Source organism: Erpetoichthys calabaricus, chromosome 2 (genome assembly GCF_900747795.2).
Source record: "Erpetoichthys calabaricus chromosome 2, fErpCal1.3, whole genome shotgun sequence".
In the NCBI taxonomy this organism is placed as follows: Eukaryota; Metazoa; Chordata; class Cladistia; order Polypteriformes; family Polypteridae; genus Erpetoichthys; species Erpetoichthys calabaricus.
This window is the reverse complement of record NC_041395.2, coordinates 186,240,219-186,264,579: the sequence shown is the minus strand read 5'-3', so window position 1 is coordinate 186,264,579 and position 24,361 is coordinate 186,240,219. Positions and strand designations below refer to the sequence as shown.

Genomic DNA, 24,361 nt, shown 5'->3' with positions numbered 1-24,361 from the left:
AGCCAGTTTCCCTTTCGGTTTGTGCGCACCGATGATTTCCGCACATGTTGCATTGTTCTCAGTCAGACGTGCATGCTTTCGCAGGGAACTCTTTGTGCTCTATTTAATTTCCCTTCAGGTTCGTACGCGCCGATTATTATATTTAAGCACGTGTTCAGCCTCTCCCTGTTCATTGTTCTCAGTCAGACGTGTGTGCTTTACCTGTGAACTCTTTGTGCTCTACAGTATTTCGTGTGCTTTTGCAGTTAACCATGGCTTCTAAGCAAGTGAAGAGTGGTGAGAAGAAAGTTTTGCCGAAAGTTGAAATCGAAGTAAAGAAAGAAATTATTGAAAAGTATGAGTGTGGCGTTCGTGTTACTGATCTTGCCACCGAATACTGTACAAGAAGTCAAAATCTACGATTTCGACTATTCTAAAGCAGAATGAATCTATTAAAGCAGCTAATGTTGCAATAGGAGTTACAGCGTTAACCAGGCAGAGGCCTCAAGTGCTGGAAGAGGTGGAAAAACTGTTGCTAGTGTGGCTGAACGAGAATCAATTTGCAGGGGATAGCGTAAGCGAGGCGATGTTATGCGAGAAAGCCAGGAAGATTCATGGGAATTTGTTGCAAAACTATCCTTCTACGAGTGATGAAAGTGAGGAATTTAAAGCCAGTAGAGGATGGTTTGAAAAGTTTCGCAAGAGAAGTGGCATTCATAGTGTGGGAAGGCATGGAGAGGCTGCTAGTTCCGACGCTGAAGCTGCGAAAGAATTCGTGAAAAATTTCACAAAATTAGTGGAGGACGAAGGCTACATCCCGCAACAAGTCTTCATCTGCGACGAGACCGGATTGTTCTCCACCCAGTTACTCCTCACTTCATGCCAGAACTCGACTCATGCAAGGTTAGTTTTCTTAGTGGTTTATGGTTAGTTTTTGTATTACGGATTTTTGAAATGTTCATTTTTCGGTTCGTAGCGTGAATTGTTGCAATGTTACTTTTCTTGGTTGTTTATTAAATTTCTGATTTTTCAAATGTTCATTTTTTTCCCTGTGCTTAAAACTCGTTAAAAAAAAGTTTACACAGCGATCGGGTTGTAAGGCTATTAGCGTGAACTCCTGCAATGTTACTTTCTTGGTGGTTTATGGTTGATTTTTAAATAAAGTTCGGATTTGTTCAAATGTTCCTTTTTTTCCCCCTGTGCTTAAAAATTACTAAAAATAAAGTTTACACAGCGATCGGGTTGTAAGGCTATTAGCGTGAACTCCTGCAATGTTACTTTCTTGGTGGTTTATGGTTGATTTTTAAATAAAGTTCGGATTTGTTCAAATGTTCCTTTTTTCCCCCTGTGCTTAAAACTCATTTATTACGCTGTGCATTCTATGGTTTAATTAACTATATTTGTACTTAAAAACTTAAAAAAAATATATATTTACATACAGTTCGTATCGTCTGGAACGGATTAATTGTATTTACATACAATCCTATGGGGGAAATTGCTTCAGTTCATGACCAAATCGGTTTATGACCAGAGTTTTGGAACGAATTATGGTTGTGAACCGAGGTTCCACTGTACGAGGAGAGTTCAAAGAAAGAAAAAAAATTGGTGTTTCTGTTTGGGGATCATTGTGCACAACTGAGCTGCGGCCACAGAACAAGGTCTTTTGTGCACTTCGTTATAATGAAAGTATCTGCTAAATGTACTTCGTAGTAACGAGATTCCCATAGACTCGTGTCATATGGGGAAGGCCATAAAAATACTTCGTTGTAATGAAAATTTCATTGTAAAGATATTTGTTGTAACAGAATTTTACCTGTATATGTATGTATGTATGTATGTATATGTGTGTATGTATATATGTATATTGTGGCAGACACAATTGGTTACAATTAACTGGTTTCTCTATCTACTTTTAGGACTTGAGTGAAAATCTGATGATGTTTTAGGTCATATTTATGCAGAAATATAGAAAATTCTAAAGAGTTCACAAACTTTCAAGCACAACTGTGTGTGTGTGTGTGTGTAATAAATATATATATATATATATATATATATATATATATATATATATATATATATATATATATATATATATATATATATATATATAATATAAAATACAAACTGTAAAGGCCAGCCCTGACACAGACAGACATATAGGACACAGGTTCAGAGTACACAGGTCTTTTATTTTCTTTTTCCCCCTTGTGGAAACGTCTTTCCTGTTCCTACAAGCACAACGACACAGTCCCAAACACCAAAACACAATTATTTTCTTTCTTTCTCCTCCAGCACTTCTCCTAGCAAGCTTTGTTTCCCTCCTCCTGACTCCTGGAGTAGTGGCTGCTGGCTCCTTTTTTAAGGCTCCCGGAAGTGGTCCAGGTGCTTGATTGCTTGTTTCCGGCTGCACTTTCGGGTGTGGTGGAAGAACCGCCCACACAGGCATAAGCCCCGGCCGTCCACCACAATACATATGTGTATATGTCTATATATGTTGTGATAAGTAAAAAGCACAGAGACTCAGGTTAAGTGTTGGGGAACTTCCCTGTATACTGGTTTCAGTACAGTCTAACAATCATAAACCAACTCAAACATTTGACAGAAAACAAAAAAAAAATGCTCCAACTTATATGGAGGCTATACAGGAAGTATAATTAACAGCAGCTGGTGTAATAGAAGGTAGTAGTGGCCGGAGATGACATCAGTAGCAGAGGGACGGAACTGAGGACATCAGAAGGGGACCACAAGTGAGGTATTTTCTTGGAGTCAGAAGACGAGTCTTCTTATTATTGTTGGGATGGTGGTGGATCGGAGTGTTGTGTTGGGTAGAAATGCTTTTTTATTCAGACATTTTTCTGTGGATGGAAGGAGAGAAAAGCATTAGTGCCCTGTTCCAGTTCCCCCTCTCTTGGTTTTCCACTCACCATCAAGCCTTTTGACTGTCCTCTAATTGCACATGCGTGACAATGTATATATATGTACGCATTTCTATATATATGTGTGTGTATAAGTATGTGTATATATACATGGTTTAGCTAAAGAATCTCTGACTTCTCTGTATAAAAATAAGGTGCACTTAGTGATAAATGTAATTCTTCAACCATATAATGGACATAGTACTGGGCAATATAGCAGTTGATTAGGTATATTGGATGAAATTCTTTTTATGGTATGGATTTCAACAATATACATTTTAATGGTATACTAATAAGTAGTGGAAAACTACATTCAAACATAAAACCCAACATGCAAATACTTCATGTAAAATGAAATGTGATTCTTGTGACAGTTTATTAATGTCTTACCTTTTTGAGAAGCAGAGCATTAACAAGTATTTTGACAGATAAAAGGTGTGTCTCTGTGCTCAGTCATTAATATAGTTGTAGTAATTTAAATATAACTCAGTCTAAAATGTATATATGATTATACTATACTAGTTTCTGCTGAAACTGTCAAAATTTTTAATGCGATTGGGATATATATTTTTGAGTATACCTTTCATTCCTATCCATAGCTAAGCTGAAAGTCAATACAGTGGCCTTCCAGCAAATCTTTCTGCAGTAGCGAAGGAAACAGGAAAAACAGGGTTGTTGATGCTTCCTGAATTATTTTAGCTGTATTAGTTTTATGAAGTCTGTCACGGTTGGTTTTACTGCTTAATTTCTGCCTTTTAGCTACTTCTTTCTCACCCTTGTCTAGGTCTAATAGCCATCTACTATTCTGTGCATTCTAACAAACCAATATATTTCATATATGAACAATGTATAAATGCTAACAGTCAGGTATAATTGTCATGCAACACCATAATGGTACTAATATACCATTAATACTTAATTTGTATTAAATTAATAATGAATATATACCACATAATATTATGTGTATGACAGTAGTGTATTTGTGCATGCAATTTATACACATAAACCAATAATAGGAACAAAGAAACCAATTCATTAAGATGCAAGAGTTATGGCCTGTTGTGCAATATAAATATAGATCCAAACTGCTTTTTTGTTAGCATCATTGAATGCTTTAAATAACTTTTTATATGTATTTAACAAAATTGTATTTTTTTTTCTTGGTTCATTGTTGTAAAATGATATGAATATATTTTAAGGAATACATTTTTAAATGTAAACGTATTGCATCGAGAGAATTTTTCATTAATGAAAGATATATTTTGTAGATTAACAAAGAAACCGGAGTTATTGAAGCCTGCAGAATAATGAACTTGTACCAGTTCCTCCAGCTTTATAAAGATATAAAAAGTCAGGCTGCGGAAGTTTTGAACATAAGAAGTGCAGATCAAGGGATATCTACAGAAATGGCTTCTGAGTCATCGTGTCAAGCTAGCATGTTGATGGGAAGGTAAGCTGTATTGTTTTCTTTATAAATTTTATCTTTATTTCATACTTGAAAATATAGTTTCATCACAAGTTGAAATATTTCCTGTTCACATAATCGTGAACTACAGTTGTTGTAACAAAAAAGGTGAATTGTTCTAGAGCAGTATTTAATGTTTTACCAGTAGCAGATATAAGAGCCGTGTGGACATTCATACAAAATAAAAAAAAAAAAATTATGATCTTAAACACATTTACTAAAGGGGAGAAGAAAAAAAGTTATATCATTGCAATGAAGCACTCTCTCTGAAATGAGGGGAAAAACATGCACTGTGGATTTTCAGGGATTAACAAAAGGGTGCCTGCCGATCATAATGAGTTTCACTTTCTGGTTTAGTGTCTGCTCCATCAAGAGGATCTTCAAGTACATTGACTCTGAATGGACTGTTTTCAAAAATGTAGTAGTGGAGGCAGCTGGAAGGAGTTGTGACCAGAAGTTTGTTGGTACCTGTCAAAGGGCAACCCTTGCTAGATATCAGCGATAAAGGAAATTGTCATATTTGAAAAAAAAAAAAATACGTCTTCTGTGTAATGTTAGCAGGAAATTTTTCAGATTGGACTGAGAGTTACTAGCACAGCAAAAAGACACCACCTATAGCAGTGGCTACATCAAAAGCCCCTGTAGATGTAATTTCTTCAGATGGTTTTGAAGAAGTCCTGGCATAATGAAGGTGATGATGTTATTAAAAGCTTTTCATTCATAAGCAAGCTAGGTTTGTCATTTGAATGGTTATTTGAGATTCAGATACTTCATATTTGGATACATTTATGTTCCTGTATGAGGTAAATGACACTAGCAATGAGACAAGGTATGTAGCATTTTCAAAAGATAATTTACAAATTACCAATTTACAAAAGAATCTTCTTATACAGTCCTGATCAAAAGTTTAAGACCACTTGAAAAATGGCAAAAAATCATATTTTGCATGGTTGGATCTTAACAAGGTTCCAAGTAGAGCTTCAACATGCAACAAGAAGAAATGGGAGTGAGACGAAACAGTTTTTGAGCATTCAATTAATTGAAAATAACGATTAAATTGAAACAGGCTGTTTTACAGCTGATCAAAATTTTAGGACCACATGCCTTTAAAAGGCCAAATCTGTGCAAAGATGTGGATTCATTGTCATTTTCTGTCAGGTAGTCACACATTCTGATGGCAAAGGCAAAAAAAAACTCTCCCTTTTTGAACGTGGTCGGGTTGTTGAACTGCATAAGCAGGGTCTCTCACAGCGCGCCATCGCTGCTGAGGTGGGACGCAGTAAGACAGTCATTTGGAATTTCTTAAATGATCCTGAGGGTTATGGAACAAAAAAGTCAAGTGGAAGACCCAAAAAAATTTCACCAGCACTGAGCCGGAGGATCCAATTGGCTGTCCGTCAAGACACTGGACGATCCTCGACCCAAATTAAGGCTGTTACTGGTGCTGACTGCAGCCCCATAACCATCAGACGGCATCTGAGACTGAAGGGCTTCAAAAACAAAAAACGTCTTCAAAGACCTCGTTTCTTTGAATGCCACAGAACTGCTCGTTTGGACTTTGCAAGAGAGCACCAAACATGGGACATTCAAAGCTGGAAGAAAGTTTTATTCTCTGATGAGAAAAAATTTAACCCTGATGGTTTCCAACGTTACTGGCATGACAAGCAGATCCCACCTGAGATGTTTTCTACGCGCCACAGTGGAGGGGGTGCCATAATGGTCTGGGGTGCTTTTTCCTTCAGTGGAACAATGGAGCTTCAGGAAGTGCAGGGGCGTCAAACGGCCGCTGGCTATGTCCAGATGTTGCAGAGAGCATTCCTCATGACTGAGGGCCCTCGTCTGTGTGGTAACGACTGGGTTTTTCAACAGGACAACGCTACAGTACACAATGCCCGCAGGACAAGGGACTTCTTCCAGGAGAATAACATCACTCTTTTGGCCCATCATGCTTTTTCAAGTGGTCTTAAACTTTTGATCAGGACTGTATAATACAGTTCCGTGACTGTCCGTTTGTCTGTCCAGGATTTTAAATCGCCTGTAGCTCGCAAACCGTTTGACCTATTGACGTGAAATTTGGTACACATATACTACGTGACCTCTACTGTCCACTTTCGGGGTGATTGACCTCTGACGTCATAGGTCAATACCAAGTAAAGTCAAATCAAGTGTATTCACTACACGGTTGAGTGCAGTGTGCTGTTACAGTCACTTGCAGCTCCCAAACCATTTGACCTATCCATCCATCCATCCATCCATCCATTTTCCAACCCGCTGAATCTGAACGAGATGGGAATGCTTTTTAGTTTTGTAGCATATTCTGAGCCAAACAATACATCACAAATCTCAAGAGCAACCAGCATGATAAGATCTTCTCCAGTTGTCTATGGTTTCTTTGCTTTTGCGATTCTCTGAGCAATCAAGTAGGATGCTTTAACAGTTTTTTCGTTGAGAGTAACTCTTGTTTTTAACACTGTCTTCTGTTTAGTGTATTCCGTGGCTTTACGCTCAATATATTCTTTGGTTTTATTCTGTAGATCTAGATGTCTTGTAGTAAGATAACGACGCAATTTCTTCGGCTTCATAGCTTCGTTCGAGAGGATTTGCAAACAAATAATGCACATTGGCAGATTTTGGTCATTTGCTGATGGAGCGAAACCATATTTAATATATTCCACATCATATTTTCGAGCATATTTAGTTTTCATACAAGTAACAACTTTAGTGTCGTCTTGATCATAACTGCTTTTGCTGCCACTACTATCTGTTTCTTGGTGTGAAGTCGAAGACTTACGTTTCAAAAATCGATCCATTTTAGGGTCTAAACTTCTCTACAAGCCTAAAGTAATCTAAGTCTACTCTAAACAATAAAAAGGTTAACCGAAAAAGTGCGTGACAGTCAAATTTAAATTATTATTGCTTAAATCTATTGCGTCATCGCTTGCATCAGCCAGTGTTAACAGCTACAGCTGCATTTTGATCCTACTAAAGTACTAAAATAACTAAATTAAACAAAGCATCTTTAAGCCCTAAAATCCTGCAGCTTGCATCCGTACGTACGGTCTGCCGCTAACAATGCGTAAAAAATGCGGATTATTTTCTTGTTTCCTCTGACTTTTTGTCTAATTTTGGTACTGATTTAAGACTTTATCTTGGCCCACCATATTCCCTGTCATGGCCCACGGGTTGAGAACCACAGAAGATTAATAATCAAAAATTTTCATGCCACAAAGGATGTTGGAAAAGCTTTTGGGGAAAATATTTTTATTCCTCAAATAAGTATTGTATAAACAGACTTTTTTAAGTTGAAAGGTTGCCATTTCAAATTTAATTAAACTTTGTAATGAGCATAAAAACATAAGACTGACTAGAAAGAGAAAGACTATTTAGACAATTAAACTCAAGTGATAAGGTGATAGCTAAGCTGTACCAGTATGTCATCCAGATATTTCTAAAAGTTTACTGCTTTAACAACTTGGTTATGTAGTTTGTTTCACATTGCCACAAACTTTTTGTAAAGGTATGCTTTCTGGTTTCCATCCGGAATACCTGTACATTATTTCTTAATTTTCACTTAAAACCTCAAGTAAATTACTCACTGTTTAGGTAAACTTTATCAATGTCTTTCATAATTGTGAAGAATGAAGTAGGTACATTTAGTATCCTTTGTTTGAAAAAAAAATTATATAGTACCTTTTTGTACAGAAACTATAGCTCAAAGTGATTTATAAAAAGTAAAAGAAAGAATTACAATTACAAAAAATAGATATAAAATAAGTATAAACTACAAATAAATAAGTTGAGAAACCGGTCCCTAAGCATAACTTAAATTACTATTAGCTAATGTAATTTTTTAGTCTTTAATGATAAAAGACAGAGTCTGATGCTGTGGTAAGATAGTCAGGGAGGAGAAGAAGATAAAAACTTCAACTGTCATGATGCTGGAGAAAATAAACCTCCAAGGTCAAAAGAGCACCAGTCTCCCTACTGGGCATTCTACGAAACAGAAATGTTTTAAAGTGATTCATTATTGTTGTGTTGCACTGTCTTAGAAGATTTGATGCACTGGTCCAAAAAGTAGATGGGGTATCCACATTCCTTCCAACATCACAGGTTGATGTGAGGTACTTTAAAGGTGGCAAAAAACTGGATAAAAATAAAGGCTAGTGACTAGAGCAAATTTTTACATTATGGGATATTGATGTAGCTATTAACCTCCCTAGCGTTGTATTTTATTTGTAGTGTTTTTTTGTTTTTTTTTGCATAAAAAATTACATTTTTATTAATTCTCAAAAGTATAATGATACAAATAATAGTAATGATGAATAAAAATATGAAAGGAATAATAATAATAACAGGAATAATAATACTATTAATGATGCCAAAACAGTATATAATCTCAAGATGAGTCCTTTGTGTGTAAGTCTTAAAACACAGTGAAAGACACAATTCAACGTCACAGTCGGGACAATAATAGCGTGTTTTTTTTCAGATTCTCTTTCCAGATTTATCAGTTTTTGAACAGCACATTGCACAGGTACTAGTTGGATTCGTTTTTTTTTTTCTGTTGGAGGTATATAATCAATAAAATGTCTACCAATGAGACACTCTGGATTGATCTGCAATGTGTTTGGTCGACTGCATCTCTTTAGTGGTAGTGTGGATGGTGGATGTGCAGCAATGATTTGTTTTACAAGCTGGCATGTAAATTTCGCATGAGATACAGTTTTGCCAGATTCTTGTTTCTATAAGGCGAAAGAATTCCAAATTAACTTTTCCACCAGATGACAAAATATCTTTTTGTAGTATTTCTTTTGTTGCCTCTGCATAACGGGATAGAAAGTCAATTTTTGTTACACATGATATAGGCCGCCCATCATGCTATTGTAGTCGACCATAGCACAAGGCTTCATAACCTGCTTGTTGCCTTTTGCTTGTACAGTGACTGTAGCTGCATTATGTACAGTGCTAAAAAGACAAACATCTTTTTTGTCTTTCCATTTCAGCGCAAGTACTTTACCCTTCTGCCAAGCTACTAGCAAACCTTGCTGTAATTTAGCTCTTCCAGAGTCTTCATGCATGCCACGACAATTGGGACGCCCTGTTCCATATGCATCAGTCTTTCTTTGCAGGAAGATGTCACATAGTTCTGGCGAATAATAAAAGTTGTCCATGATTAAATAGTAACTTTGACACAGCAGAGCATCTATCAAAGTCAGCACCAATGACATAGTAATGCCATATTGATTGTATTTCAGATAAAATATTGTCCATTTCCTTGTGTACAGAACCAAATTCCAAATGTATACTGTTTTAGATTCACAAAGCTCATAAAACTTTATGCCAAATCTTGCTCTTTTGGGCGCAATGTACTGTATCCATGACAATCTGCCCTTACTGTATAAGCAATGAGACTTTCATCGATGCTTACATCACAGTCCAGAATGAAAATGCTCTAACATTTTGCTACAATGGCCTGATATATCTCCCAAATTTTCTTCAGTTTGGGTGCTGGATGGTTATTCTCACCAAAGATTTTAAAAACCTATACTCAGACATAATTTCTTCAAAGAATGGCATTGCCAAAATTTTGTTCTTAGACCAGTACCATCGCTGCTCAGGTTTTACTACAAGTCCATGCAATATCAATAAGCCTAAAAAGGCCCAGATATTATCAGTAGTTACTGGTTTCCATCTTTTTGAACAGGAAAATTGCTTAGGTGTATTGTTATTTGCCCTAAAAAGGACCAGATATCATCAGCAGTTACTGGTTCACTTGTTCTTAGACCAGTACCATCACTGCTCAGGTTTTACTACAAGTCCATGCAATATCAGTAAGCCTAAAAAGGCCCAGATATTATCGGCAGTTACTGGTTCGCATATTTTTGAACAGGAAAATTGCTTAGGTGTATTGTTATTTGCCCTAAAAAGGACCAGATATCATCAGCAGTTACTGTTTCACATCTTTTTCAATGGGAAAACTGCTTAGGTATATGGTTATTTGCCCGCACTATGTTAGTTGAAGACTGAAATAGTTTAATTCCTTTAGTTTATCAGACAATCACCATCAAATACAGTTATGTGAAAAAGTAAGTAGACCCAATGAAATGTTTTTTCTTTATTAACATACTAGGGATGTGTGCCCCCCTGGCGGCCCAACCCATACAGCTTGCTTTGCTTGCTATCAGTACACATTCGAATTTTTGGTTACTTGAAGAAAAAACAAATTCACACAGGGACGACTTGGATGTGAACTCATGATCTCCTTATTGCAAGACGGCATGGCTACTATTGCTCAGCCTGTATTACTTGTTGATTGCTAACACACACAACTGAAACACTACTGTTCTTAGCCGAGCAGATGCCTAAAATTTTTTTTTTTTACATATGCAAATTAAATTGGTTGTATTGACATGAGAATATCATCATTGTTTTCTCCTAATGAAGATGAAAAAATTATATATAGATATGTGACATACAGTTTTGAAGAAAAATGAGCATTGCATGAAAATGTCTTGACAATTTACCTAATATTTTGGAACCTGTCTTATTTAAACCTCAGACATTTAGTTTGGTTTGCTCTTGTAAAGTGTGTGTTCTCACCTTTCCTAGCTCGAATGAGCTGAAGGCTGAGGCATTTAGATGATTATACAGTCCATCCGGAAAGTATTCACAGCGCATCACTTTTTCCACATTTTGTTATGTTACAGCCTTATTCCAAAATGGATTAAATTCATTTTTTTCCTCAGAATTCTATCACACAACACCCCATAATGACAGCGTAAAAAAAGTTTACTTGAGATTTTTGCAAATTTATTAAAAATAAAAAAATTGAGAAAGCACATGTACATAAGTATTCACAGCCTTTGCCATGAAGCTCAAAATTGAGCTCAGGTGCATCCTGTTTCCCCTGATCATCCTTGAGATGTTTCTGCAGCTTAATTGGAGTCCACCTGTGGTAAATTCAGTTGATTGGACATGATTTGGAAAGGCACACACCTGTCTATATAAGGTCCCACAGTTGACCGTTCATGTCAGAACACAAACCAAGCATGAAGTCAAAGGAATTGTCTGTAGACCTCCGAGACAGGATTGTCTTGAGGCACAAATCTGGGGAAGGTTACAGAAAAGTTTCTGCTGCTTTGAAGGTCCTAATGAGCACAGTGGCCTCCATCATCCGTAAGTGGAAGAAGTTCGAAACCACCAGGACTCTTCCTACAGCTGGCCTGCCATCTAAACTGAGCGATCGGAGGAGAAGGGCCTTAGTCAGGGAGGTGACCAAGAACCTGTTGGTCACTCTGTCAGAGCTCCAGAGGTCCTCTGTGGAGAGAGGAAAGCCTTCCAGAAGGACAACCATCTCTGCAGCAATCCACCAATCAGGCCTATATGGTAGAGTGGCCAGACAGAAGCCACTCCTTAGTAAAAGGCACATGGCAGCCCGCCTGGAGTTTGCCAAAAGGCACCTGAAGGACTCTCAGACCATGAGAAAGAAAATTCTCTGGTCTGATGAGACAAAGATTGAACTCTTTGGTGTGAATGCCAGGCGTCACGTTTGGAGGAAACCAGGCACTGCTCATCACCAGGCCAATACCATCCCTACAGTGAAGCATGGTGGTGTCAGCATCATGCTGTGGGCATGTTTTTCAGCGGCAGGGACAGGGAGACTAGTCAGGATAAAGGGAAAGATGACTGCAGCAATGTACAGAGACATCCTGGATGAAAACCTGCTCCAGAGCGCTCTTGACCTCCGACTGGGGTGACGGTTCATCTTTCAGCAGGACAGCGACCCTAAGCACACAGCCAAGATATCAAAGGAGTGGCTTCAGGACAACTCTGTGAATGTCCTTGAGTGGCCCAGCCAGAGCCCAGACTTGAATCTGATTGAACATCTCCGGAGAGATCTTAAAATGGCTGTGCACCGACACTTCCCATCCAACCTGATGGAGCTTGAGAGGTGCTGCAAAGAGGAATGGGCGAAACTGGCCAAGGATAGGTGTGCCACGCTTGTGGCATCATGTTCAAAAAGACTTGAGGCTGTAATTGCTGCCAAAGGTGCATCGACAAAGTATTGAGCAAAGGCTGTGAATACTTATGTACATGTGATTTCTTAGTTTTTTTTATTTTTAATAAATTTGTAAAAACCTCAAGTAAACTTTTTTCATGTTGTCACTATGGAGTATTGTGTGTAGAATTCTGAGGAAAAAAATGAATTTAATCCACTTTGGAATAAGGCTGTAACATAAAATGTGGAAATGGTGATGCGCTGTGAATACTTTCCGGATGCACTGTAGATGCCTGTGAGAAGTCTCCAAGAATGCCAGAATTTCATCATGGAACCTACAGATAGCTCTAACCACTGTTTATATCAAAGTGCATAAGTCTACTATTAGAAAAAGGTTGCACAAATTAGAGGAAGAAACATTTGCTGTCTAGAAAGAAAATCAGGGCAAGAATAAAGTTTGTCCATGAACACCTAGGCAAAGACCAGGAGCTTTGGATAAATGAGGCAAGTTATTTCACCACATTACCAAAAGGCAAGTTTGGCAAAAACCAAAGACAGCATTTGATCAGAAACACTTGATGTTAACTGTACTGTAAATCATGGTGCTGGAAATGTTATTTTTTGAGGTTGCTTTGCTGTGTCAGGGCCTGGGCAGCTCACCATTATGGAATCAACTATAAATTCTTAAATGTACCAGAGGTTACTCAAGGATAATATGAGACCATCTGTCAGAACATTGAAGCTGTACCCAAAGTGGCCTTTGCAACATGACAGTAACCTTAAACATACCAGTAAATCCACCAAAGAATGTCTGAAAAGAAAGACAATGAGAGTTTTAGAATTTAGAAGTCAAAGCCCAGATTTGAATCCCATCCAGATGCTGTGTTGAGATTTGAAACAGGCTGTGCATCCAAGACACCCCTTAAACATTGTCCTGCTGAACAAATTCTGCATAGAGGAGTGGGAAAACTTTCCCCAGTCAATGACAGAAACTGGGAGGTCATTAAAGGGAATGGCTATTTGATGTTGTGTTTTCCAAAGGGGTCAATACCAGCAATTAGAGCCAAGAGTGTACTTATTTTTTCCACAAACGGTAATGGTATTCTGTTCATTTTTTATTTCAGAAATTATTACAGAGTAAAATTTTCATTATTTTCTTTCAATAACATCACTTTTATTTAATGATAACATTTACTGTTTTTCCCCGAATTTAACCTGAGGGTTATTTATTTATTTATTTACAGAAAATGGGAGGAGCCACGTGGGTTATACAAGGATGTGGGTTATCTGGTTTTCTAAACATTTTTAAACACAGCCCTCATTCTCTTTGCAAGAAATGATTACCAATGATGTATACAAGACTACATTTTATGCTGTACAGATCCACAATCTGAAATCAAATCTGAATCAAAAAAACTTTGAAAACCAAAGGTTTTTTATCTTTTACTTTTTCTCTAATCTTTACATCAATGCTGTTTGGCACATCAACGATCAGGAAGTGTTTCTAATAATTAGTAACAGTAAAACCATCAAAGCATTCATCGGAATATTGCTACTGTTTTGTTTGTGATCCCCCTAAACCTTGAAAATGAAAAAAGTTTAAAGATTTTTAAAGATATCACAATAACTTTTTTCTTCCTAAGATTGTGTTTAGTAGGCTTATAATGCAGGAAGCAATCTCCGTGAAGTGGATGCATACGTTCAAATATGAATATCTGCTTATGCATCGGATAGGTTTATGGAGTGCTTTGTGATTTTGGGCACAGAACAAAACACCAATGTTAAATTAACAGTTACAGATAGAAATTAAAACAAGTCCCTTATACTATCTAATTTTTAAATCAACACTATAAGAGTGAGTTCAACGTTGATGATTCATGTAACTTAATAATAAAAGGCATTTTATTCTTCACTCGCGTTTAGTGTGATTCTGTAACTTCTCTTCTGTTGGTCGGAGTCTTTTCTCCATTGCAAAGGCATTGTTCAATCCCTTGAAGACAACACAGTATGACTCAGCGTTCCAGCTTTCATATCCACAGTAGCAGTTGACAGCAGTATGTATGCTGCTTGTATCTGCTCTCATCATTGAATAATAAAAAGCAAAATACATCTCATAAAAGTGATCCAGTGGGAGCCGAGTTATTTCTTGCAAACAGACATGACATTGACAGAAAAATTCAAATATATTACTGCAACGAAGCTTTTGAATAAAAATGACATTTTGGAAGGCAATCTTTCTTTTCACAGGTTATTTTAGAGTGTTGTGATATAGTAAAAATATTCCAGGCACTATATAAATATATAGTATGTTTGCATTGTATTTTTACATTTTTGATATAGTTTTTGTATGACTTTTTTTCATCGCAAAGCACAAAGGACATAAGACTTTTTGTAGCATAACAGTTCAGATAGACTGTTAATGGCTAAGTATAAATAACTTTTATGAGGGGGACAAACCCTATGTGTCAGCTTCAGTGAGAAGTGCTTAGTGCAGTTTGAAAAAATCAGTGGCTCCTTTTGAGAGCCTAGTGGTTGTTTTAGCTGGCTGAATGAAGACCTACCAAAGTTCAAACAATGCATGTCATACTCCACTTGGCATCTTTGCGCATAACAGAACTCAAGATGGACTGAAACTTAGTGGTTACAAGTGTAGTCAGTCATTTTCTAACCTGCTTAATCCTGAACAGGGTTGTGGGGATCTGCTGGAACCTATTCCAGCTAGCAAAAGGCACAAGGCAGGAACAAACCCTGGACAGGGCACAAGTCCATCGCAGGGCGAGTATGCACTAGGGACAATTTACAATTGCCAATTCAGGTAACTGGCATGTCTTCATGTAACAATATTGCAGCAGTCAAAAAATGTGCAGAAGAAGAAGGCTAGGAGAATTAAGTTGTACATAGAATTGCAGCACCTATAAGTTAGGAGCCATTTAAGAATGTGGGTAAGGCAGCTGATTAGTAATATGAAGTTTGCCATTTTTTGACAGGGCTAGGTTTGTCAGCAGGGACAAAATATCACTTAGATAGACAAAATACCATTACCATGAGGCAACACTTTCATTCAGTAATGAATAACTTTTATGGTGAGCAATGCAGCAGTTACAAGTGGATAGATAATTTACACATCCAGGCTATGGTCAGTCACAGGTTAATTTGTTCAGGTGTTCTGGTTATTTATATTCTTTTTAATAAAAATGTTCAAACCTGCGATTTATACAGGTTTTTTTCTTCTTTACTGAAAGAGACAAGGGTATATTCAGGATAATACAGTAAATAAAAATAAATTCTTATCATGTTCAATTTAAAATAAAAATCTTAAATTTACTTTTTCACATGACTGTGAGTTGTTATTTTTGGAACATCTTCAAGAACTGCTTTTTCTTTTTTGTAGTGTGGTAGCCAAAAGTGCAGTGGTGAAAACACACGTGAAATACTAGTGTATTATTTGAGAATGATGCGTTTTGATCAGTCTTCATTTCCATCCTTATCTCTGGTTACATTTCCTTTAGATGATCATGAGATCACAATTAACAAGTGGATGAAATTTTCTTTCTGTGCTAGGTTTCTGTGTTCTCTTTCTGTGTAAGGGTGGGGTGCTCAGTAATGCCAGGAGGGCCTCAGCGTAATACCACTGATTCTCTGTATATAAAGTAGCAGTAGTTCAGGTTGTTTGGGGATGTAGTTAGGTATGCTTTGCCTAGAACTTATTCAAGTCACAGCTCACTGGGCAGAGACTTGTGGGTCAACACTGGAAAAGCTGGAAGGTTTATATCTTTCGACTCCACTTGGAACATCTGGGTGTAATCCCCCAGAATGACTGGAGGAAGTTGTGAGGCATAGGGAGACCTGTTCAGCTTCTGTAACTCTCACCTGGAAAAGTGGAATGAAAATGACTAAGTTTTTCCAATATAACTTTTGCTTAGTTAATTGCTTCCTCACTTTTCTTTTTCAGAGTTAGCTAATTAAGAACACAGATCTGTAAATACAGAAATATTGTATAATAAAGTATTTCGTATCACATTTTCTTACGAAGAGTCTATTAGGATTTCAGTGAATGTGTCAACAACAATACTACATTTAAATGTTCAGCACTATCTTTATATTTTGAACTGTCCAAGGTAGCACAGGCAGCTATGCAGCTGATCCTGTGCTGAATAGTTCATAAGCTTTGAGGTAAACCAAGAAATATATATTTTTATATACTTGAATGTCAGTTTTTGCCTTCAAATAAAACTTGTTAAAAGGACTTTATATAAAAACTGAATCTTTAAACTTCTTCTTTAGGGTGAAGCAAATGACAGATGAAGAGGAGTGCTGCATTTGTATGGATGGAAGGGCTGACCTGATCTTGCCATGTGCTCACAGTTTTTGTCAGATGTGCATTGATAAATGGTTAGTGTTTTTATTCTTTTAGTATTTTTCAAAAAGAAAAAAAATGTTCAAATGTATAGTTTGAGATTTGAAAGTACTGAGGTATGAAGCTAGTATTGAATGAAAAGTGCTGTAGGAGATTACACAGAAAATAAAGATGATGTTTAGGCAGGAAGGGTCAGGTATGGTATAGGTGCTTGCAGTGCAGGTGATGTTTACAGTTATGGTGTTGGTAGGAACGTTTTAGCCCATCGTCTGTAGGATGTGGTTTAATAAATCATTAAGTGATGTTAAGTGATCTGAATATGGCAAACATATAAAGTTTGTGGGAGACATGTTAGATGCTTGTATTTTAACTAATACTATATACAGTTGTGACAGTGGAATTCTTTTGAGGAAAGTTGGACATTTCTGCTGTTAAGTATCTATCTATCTATCTATCTATCTATCTATCTATCTATCTATCTATCTATCTATCTATCTATCTATCTATCTATCTATCTATCTATCTATCTATCTATCTATCTATCTATCTATCTATCTATCTATCTAACAGAACATATTGAATACAGATGGGTGTGAATACTCTGCAGTAATGGAGGAGATCAGATACAGTGTTACAAGGAACTATTATAACAATTTGACTTTTTTGTTGTCAAAGCATAGTTTATATTTTGATGGACCATAATAAATTATATAAATGAAAAGTAGAATACTAAACTGAAAAGTCTGGTTATGAAAAGTACTTATTCCTGAGTGGGATATTTTTCCCCATGTACTGCATATACAGTGGTGTGAAAAACTATTTGCCCCCTTCCTGATTTCTTATTCTTTTGCATGTTTGTCACACAAAATGTTTCTGATCATCAAACACATTTAACCATTAGTCAAATATAAACACAAGTAAACACAAAATGCAGTTTGTAAATGGTGGTTTTTATTATTTTAGGGAGAAAAAAAAATCCAAACCTACATGGCCCTGTGTGAAAAAGTAATTGCCCCCCTGAACCTAATAACTGGTTGGGCCACCCTTAGCAGCAATAACTGCAATCAAGCGTTTGCGATAACTTGCAATGAGTCTTTGACAGCGCTCTGGAGGAATTTTGGCCCATTCATCTTTGCAAAATTGTTGTAATTCAGCTTTATTTGAGGGTTTTCTAGCATGAACCGCCTTTTTAAGGTCATGCCATAGCATCTCAATTGGATTCAGGTCAGGACTTTGACTAGGCCACTCCAAAGTCTTCATTTTGTTTTTCTTCAGCCATTCAGAGGTGGATTTGCTGGTGTGTTTTGGGTCATTGTCCTGTTGCAGCACCCAAGATTGCTTCAGCTTGAGTTGACGAACAGATGGCCGGACATTCTCCTTCAGGATTTTTTGGTAGACAGTAGAATTCATGGTTCCATCTATCACAGCCAGCCTTCCAGGTCCTGAAGCAGCAAAACAACCCCAGACCATCACACTACCACCACCATATTTTACTGTTGGTATGATGTTCTTTTTCTGAAATGCTGTGTTCCTTTTACGCCAGATGTAACGGGACATTTGCCTTCCAAAAAGTTCAACTTTTGTCTCATCAGTCCACAAGGTATTTTCCCAAAAGTCTTGGCAATCATTGAGATGTTTCTTAGCAAAATTGAGACGAGCCCTAATGTTCTTTTTGCTTAACAGTGGTTTGCGTCTTGGAAATCTGCCATGCAGGCCGTTTTTGCCCAGTCTCTTTCTTATGGTGGAGTCGTGAACACTGACCTTAATTGAGGCAAGTGAGGCCTGCAGTTCTTTAGACGTTGTCCTGGGGTCTTTTGTGACCTCTCGGATGAGTCGTCTCTGCGTTCTTGGGGTAATTTTGGTCGGCCGGCCACTCCTGGGAAGGTTCACCACTGTTCCATGTTTTTGCCATTTGTGGGTAATGGCTCTCACTGTGGTTCGCTGGAGTCCCAAAGCTTTAGAAGTGGCTTTATAACCTTTACCAGACTGATAGATCTCAATTACTTCTGTTCTCATTTGTTCCTGAATTTCTTTGGATCTTGGCATGATGTCTAGCTTTTGAGGTGCTTTTGGTCTACTTCTCTGTGTCAGGCAGCTCCTATTTAAGTGATTTCTTGATTGAAACAGGTGTGGCAGTAATCAGGCCTGGGGGTGGCTACGGAAATTGAACTCAGGTGTGATACACCACAGTTAGGTTATTTTTTAACAAGGGGGCAAATACTTTTTCACACAGGGCCATGTAGGTTTGGATTTTTTTTCTCCCTAAATAATAAAAACCATCATTTAAAAACTGCATTTTGTGTTTACTTGTGTTATATTTGACTAATGGTTAAATGTGTTTGATGATCAGAAACATTTTGTGTGACAAACATGCAAAAGAATAAGAAATCAGGAAGGGGGCAAATAGTTTTTCACACCACTGTATAGTCATTAGCACACAAATACAAAAAAATCCTGTGCAGTTAGAGTTCATTATTTCATTTAAAAGGAAATATTACATATAAACCCACCTTTTTTTATCTCTATAGGAGTGACCGGCATAGAAGTTGCCCTATCTGTCGATTGCAGGTTACTTCAGCAAATGAATCATGGGTAATGTCTAATGCACCTACTGAAGAGGATATAGCAACCTATGTTCTAAACCTCACTGATCAAACTGGAAATCCTCACCAACCCTAAACCAAAAAAATCTTGAATAAAAAAATTAACCATGTTCAGAAAAATTAACAAAATTATTATTTTTTTGGTTAATGTAGGGATTTATAACAGAATATTTTATTTTGCTGGTGATTCATATTTATCATGGTAAAGAAAGCTGTAAAGATTTATAAACCCAATAGCACTACTATGTCTGGTTATAAAATACAAAAACATAAAATATTTTGATCACTTAATGAGCACTGAGCTACTTTTTCACTGTACTTTGGCAATATTCATGTATGTAAATATGAATTATTTAATTTTTTAAAAAACTTTTTGCTATATAAATATCTGAATATTTAGCATTTATTCTGTTTTGTTGTATGTGCAAGACTAATGTTCAACTTTTAAAACTCTGGTAATGAATTTAAAGTTACTATTAGATGCATTTTACTGTAGGTTATTGAAGCTGTTTTAAACCATAATCAAGTATACTTTGCCATCATAAGTAAACTTGGCATAATACAAGTTAACAATACATATTTGAATTGTAATGCACTAGTATTGCTTTATGTCAACAAATAGTATATACTATGCCTTACATCAACTGACTACAATTCTTGTTATTTTTTCACCATTTGTTTATTGTTAAACAGCAAACAGGTTTTTGTATTTATCATACTTTTAGAAGAAAACATACTACAAATGATTATTATTCTCTTTCCTAAACATGGTTTCACCTTTGTCATGCAGTTTAGTTTGGGTAGCAAATCAAACTAAAGTAGCATACATTTAATCATCGTAGTAATAAGTGTGCAAAACTAAAATCACAAACAATATCAAAGTATTCATATGATAGTATGTTTGCCTGAAAGTACTATGATCATTACCAGTGAAGAATTTCTGACACGCAAGCTACTAATTCAGCTTGAAGGGGTAGGTTTTCTTAGTAAAGTAATCATCTACCAGGCACATTTCTTCCTGTTTTGTCACTCGGATGTAGCATTGAAAAATAATGATCAGTTCCACTAGTTCTGGATTTTTTCCCCAGTAATCTAATGTACTTCCATTTGAAGAGATTGGCATTTATGTCAAGTATCATAGACCCCTCACAACAATTAAATAGTAGCATTTAATATTGTGAACATTTTCAACTTAATATTGTTTATGAAACAATAAATGCAGTTTGTAATGTGAGTTTTACAGAGTAAATTGGGATTCTTTCATTATTTTACTGTTCATTCATTACTATTCATTTTTGAATTAACCAGAGCCAAAGTGGGCTCCCATGTGGTGTATTTCATACAAACTACCTTGTAGTGGTAGGAGACTGCTGCCGTCCCAACTGGCCTCATCTGATGTAGGTCACCTTTGTACTTCCTATAACACATACCTGCAGTGACATTTTATTCTCCTGATATGTTTTCTCACAGCTACAGAGATCATGTTTTTATTGATTTATTTCTTCATTCAGATGTTTTTGCATAATTAATATTTAAATTCTCTAAACTGAGGAAATTGAACCAACTACATGTATCTTTTTTTCTGTGTGACACTTGTATTTTCGAGAGCAGTGTTATCATTCTATAATCCATTGATTTGTGTTGAGTCATAGGCAAATGAAAAATCACCTCTCCTGCTTCTGTTTTAGCAACATTTTTACATTGAAGAAAGTGGTATTTGTCTACTGCATTGAAGATGTTTTATGTATTATAATTGACTACTTGCATGTACATTCTCTTTGGGAATTTTTGATTTTTCAACTTACATTAATGATATTAATGTTTCTGAATTTCTACATTTGGGAACTGTCACTACAGTTTATTTGTTTATATAAATATCTGTGCTCTTTTATGTATGTTTTGCAGTTTTGTGTTACTGTTTATTGTTTCTATGTTTGCTTTACTGATCTAAGCCAGTTTTTATAGAATTGCACTGTGTAAGAATAAACACAATTTAATGATGGCCCTTTTATGTTGTGTATGCATTAAGGCTGCATTTGTACAGTTCATGTGAAGGTACAGTATGAAATAGGGGGCTGCATATTGTGTTAACTCAAAATGTTCCACATGCCTGCAAACAATAGCATCTTTCACAGTGACAAATGCCTATCAGTGGAGAGTAATAAACACTTTATTTGCTGAATTAAAACTTTTTCCAGTTGAGTCATTGTTTTAAAATCAGTGTCAGGCTAGGGAGTAGGTGATGTTGATTTTTTTGCTTGTATTTGAGACTATACTTCTCTCGATTGCTCCCAGTAATATATTACTTGTGTATTAACTTTTTTTTTGTCTTGTTCCGTCATTGCAAGATTTGCCAAATATGTTGCATGTTTGCTGTTTGCTCCACACACACTTGAGCACACTTGTCTAGTGGCATTTTACATATATTAGCCGTGGAATAAAGCAGTTGTCACTTTCACCTCTCTAGCATGTAGATAATGGAGCTTTCTGTCCCAGAAATTTAAAGTAGAATATACAGTCAGGTCCATAAGTATTTGGACAGTGACACAGTTTACATAATTTTGGCTCTGTATATCACTACAATGGATTTGAAACATAGAAATCAAAATGTGATTGAAGTATGGAGTTAACAAAAATATTGTATGAGCTGCTTAAAAATGTCAAACATTTTTATACAGCGGGTAAAATCAGTATTGAACGCGTCATTGTTTTTCTAAACAATTAAATACATTACAGTAAGCATGTTCAATACTCATTCCCTGTGTCATTCTACTTTATTACACATAACTTAATTTATGGACTATTTGTTTTGATTTCTTTATATGTATGGATACTTGGATTGTTAGTGACATCTGGTGAAAATTTCATGTCAATAGCCCCATTAGAAATATATTTACTGAGAAAAATGTTGATGCGTTCAATACTTATTTTCCCCACTATATATTGTCCCTGAACTTCCAGCAGCTCAAAAGTATTTGGACAGCATAATCATAAATATAATAATAATTTTCAATATTTGTAAAATCCTTTACAGTCAATGACTGCCTGAAGTCTGGAACCTATGGCCGTCCCCAAGTTCTGGGTTTCCACTTTAGTGATGCTTTGCCATGCCTTTACTGCAGCTGTTTTCAGTTTCTGCTTGTTCGTTGGACTTTCTGCCACCAGTTTTGTCTTTAGCAAGTGAAATACATATGCAGTTGTACTGAGGTTAGTTGATTGACAATACAATTTATTTGTATATAGCCCAAAATCACACAAGAAGTACCGCAATGGGCTATAACGGGCCCTGCTTTGAATCTCCAAGAAGACATGGAAAAACTCCCAAACAAAAACCCTTGTAGGGGGAAAAAAATGGAAGAAACCTTAGGAAAGGCAGTTCAAAGAGAAACCCCTTTCCAGGTAGGATGGGCGTGCAGTGGGTGTCAAAAAAGGGGGTAAATACAATACACAGAACAGAACACAAGTAATCCCCAATACAATATAATAGTGCAATAGAAATATGTACAATTACAGAGCAGAATTCAACAGTAAATGATATTAAATAATACAATTTAATTTGTTCAGAGCTCTGTAGACCTCAGCCATCAAGCTGCCTCCCCCTACTGGCCATTCTACAGCTGAGTCAGTTCTGGGCCAGCCAATCCGATGAGAGGACCCCTCTATCCGATGATTCCTGCGATCCTCCATCGGAGATGACTTTACCATAGGCAGGTTGGCAGTGGCACCAAGTGCCACATTTGAGTAAGGGTTAGTAACAAATTCTAACTATCATATTACTTATGTTTTAGTGCTAATGACTAACAACAGATATGCAATCTGTACAGTTAATCAGCAGCTCTTGTCAGGATATGCTAAACTGAAGTAGTGAGTCTTCAGCCAGGATTTGAAAGCTGAGAGAAGGGGCATCTCTTATAGTAGCAGGCAGACCATTCCACAGTTTAGAGGCCCTGTAACTAAAAGCTCGACCTCCCACTGTTATTTTATTAATCCTTGGAATCATAAGCAGACCGGCATCTTGAGATCTTAATGTATGTTCTGGTTTGTAAGTCATGATAAGGAAGACAAATGTGCTGGACCTTAGCCATTTAATGCTTTATATGTTAAAAGGAGGATTTTGAAATCTGCCCTAAATTTAACCAGGAGCCAATGTAAGGATTCAAGAACTGGAGTTGTATGTTTGTATTTTCTTGTGCTTGTAATAATTCTTGCAGAAACATTTTACATTAACTGGAAGCTGTATAAAGAACAGTTTGAACATCCAGTGAACATTGCATTGCAGTAATCAATCCCACTAGAAATAAATGCATGAATTAATTTCTCAGAATCCTGCTTATTTAGAAAATAGATCTAGACAACTTTGTAATGTGCGCTTTAAACGACATGCTAGAATCAAAGATAACTCCTAGATTGCGGGCTGATTCAGTAAAATTAATGGTGATTCCAACTGAGTCAAATGATGACAAAATATTGTTGCGATCAGCATCATTCCCTCCAATCATTAACATCTCTGTTTTATCAGTGTTTAAAGACAATACTGTATATACTCGCATACAAGTCGGGTCTTGAAACCCAAAAGAATCGATCATAAAATCAGCCCCCAATTTATGTTAAAAAAAAAAAATATGACACTTCATTTTCTATTTTTTTTTTTTTTTTTTTTTTTTTTTTTAACATCTTCTTGCTTCCTCCAATCTCGCACCAGTTTCTCAGACACATTGAATTTTGTTGCAGCAGCACAGTTTCCAATTTCTTTCACCACTAATCCAACTTTTACTTTAAAACCAGCTTCATGTTTTCTTCTGATCGAACACTCCATCGTAAATAAGGGATGCTTTTACGATAAAGGTGTATGAGGGTGTGAGATACGAAAAACACAAAACAGTGCAAACGTCGCTTCGAAATAGTTTGGGTATTACCGTGTGGTCATGTAGGCACAATACATAGAAAAAAAGATAGTGTGCTCTGTGGTTACTGTCTCAGGTGGGCGTTAGCAAATCATTATCTCTTGGATCAATAGCGTGAGTTTTCCACATTCGACTTATA

General features: G+C 36.5%; 1 protein-coding gene across 1 annotated transcript in view; it reads left to right on the top strand.

Annotated features, from left to right (window-relative positions):
* The window catches only part of rnf141 (ring finger protein 141), a 69,899-nt gene extending 48,393 nt beyond the window's left edge, over positions 1–21,506 (top strand). The window contains exons 4-6 of the mRNA XM_051922064.1: positions 4,163–4,344; positions 16,643–16,750; positions 19,244–21,506. Of these exons, the coding sequence (XP_051778024.1) occupies positions 4,163–4,344; positions 16,643–16,750; positions 19,244–19,394 (441 nt within the window). The 3' untranslated portion in view covers positions 19,395–21,506. The remainder of the gene's footprint in view (positions 1–4,162; positions 4,345–16,642; positions 16,751–19,243) is intronic.
* The last annotated feature ends 2,855 nt before the right edge of the window (positions 21,507–24,361 follow it).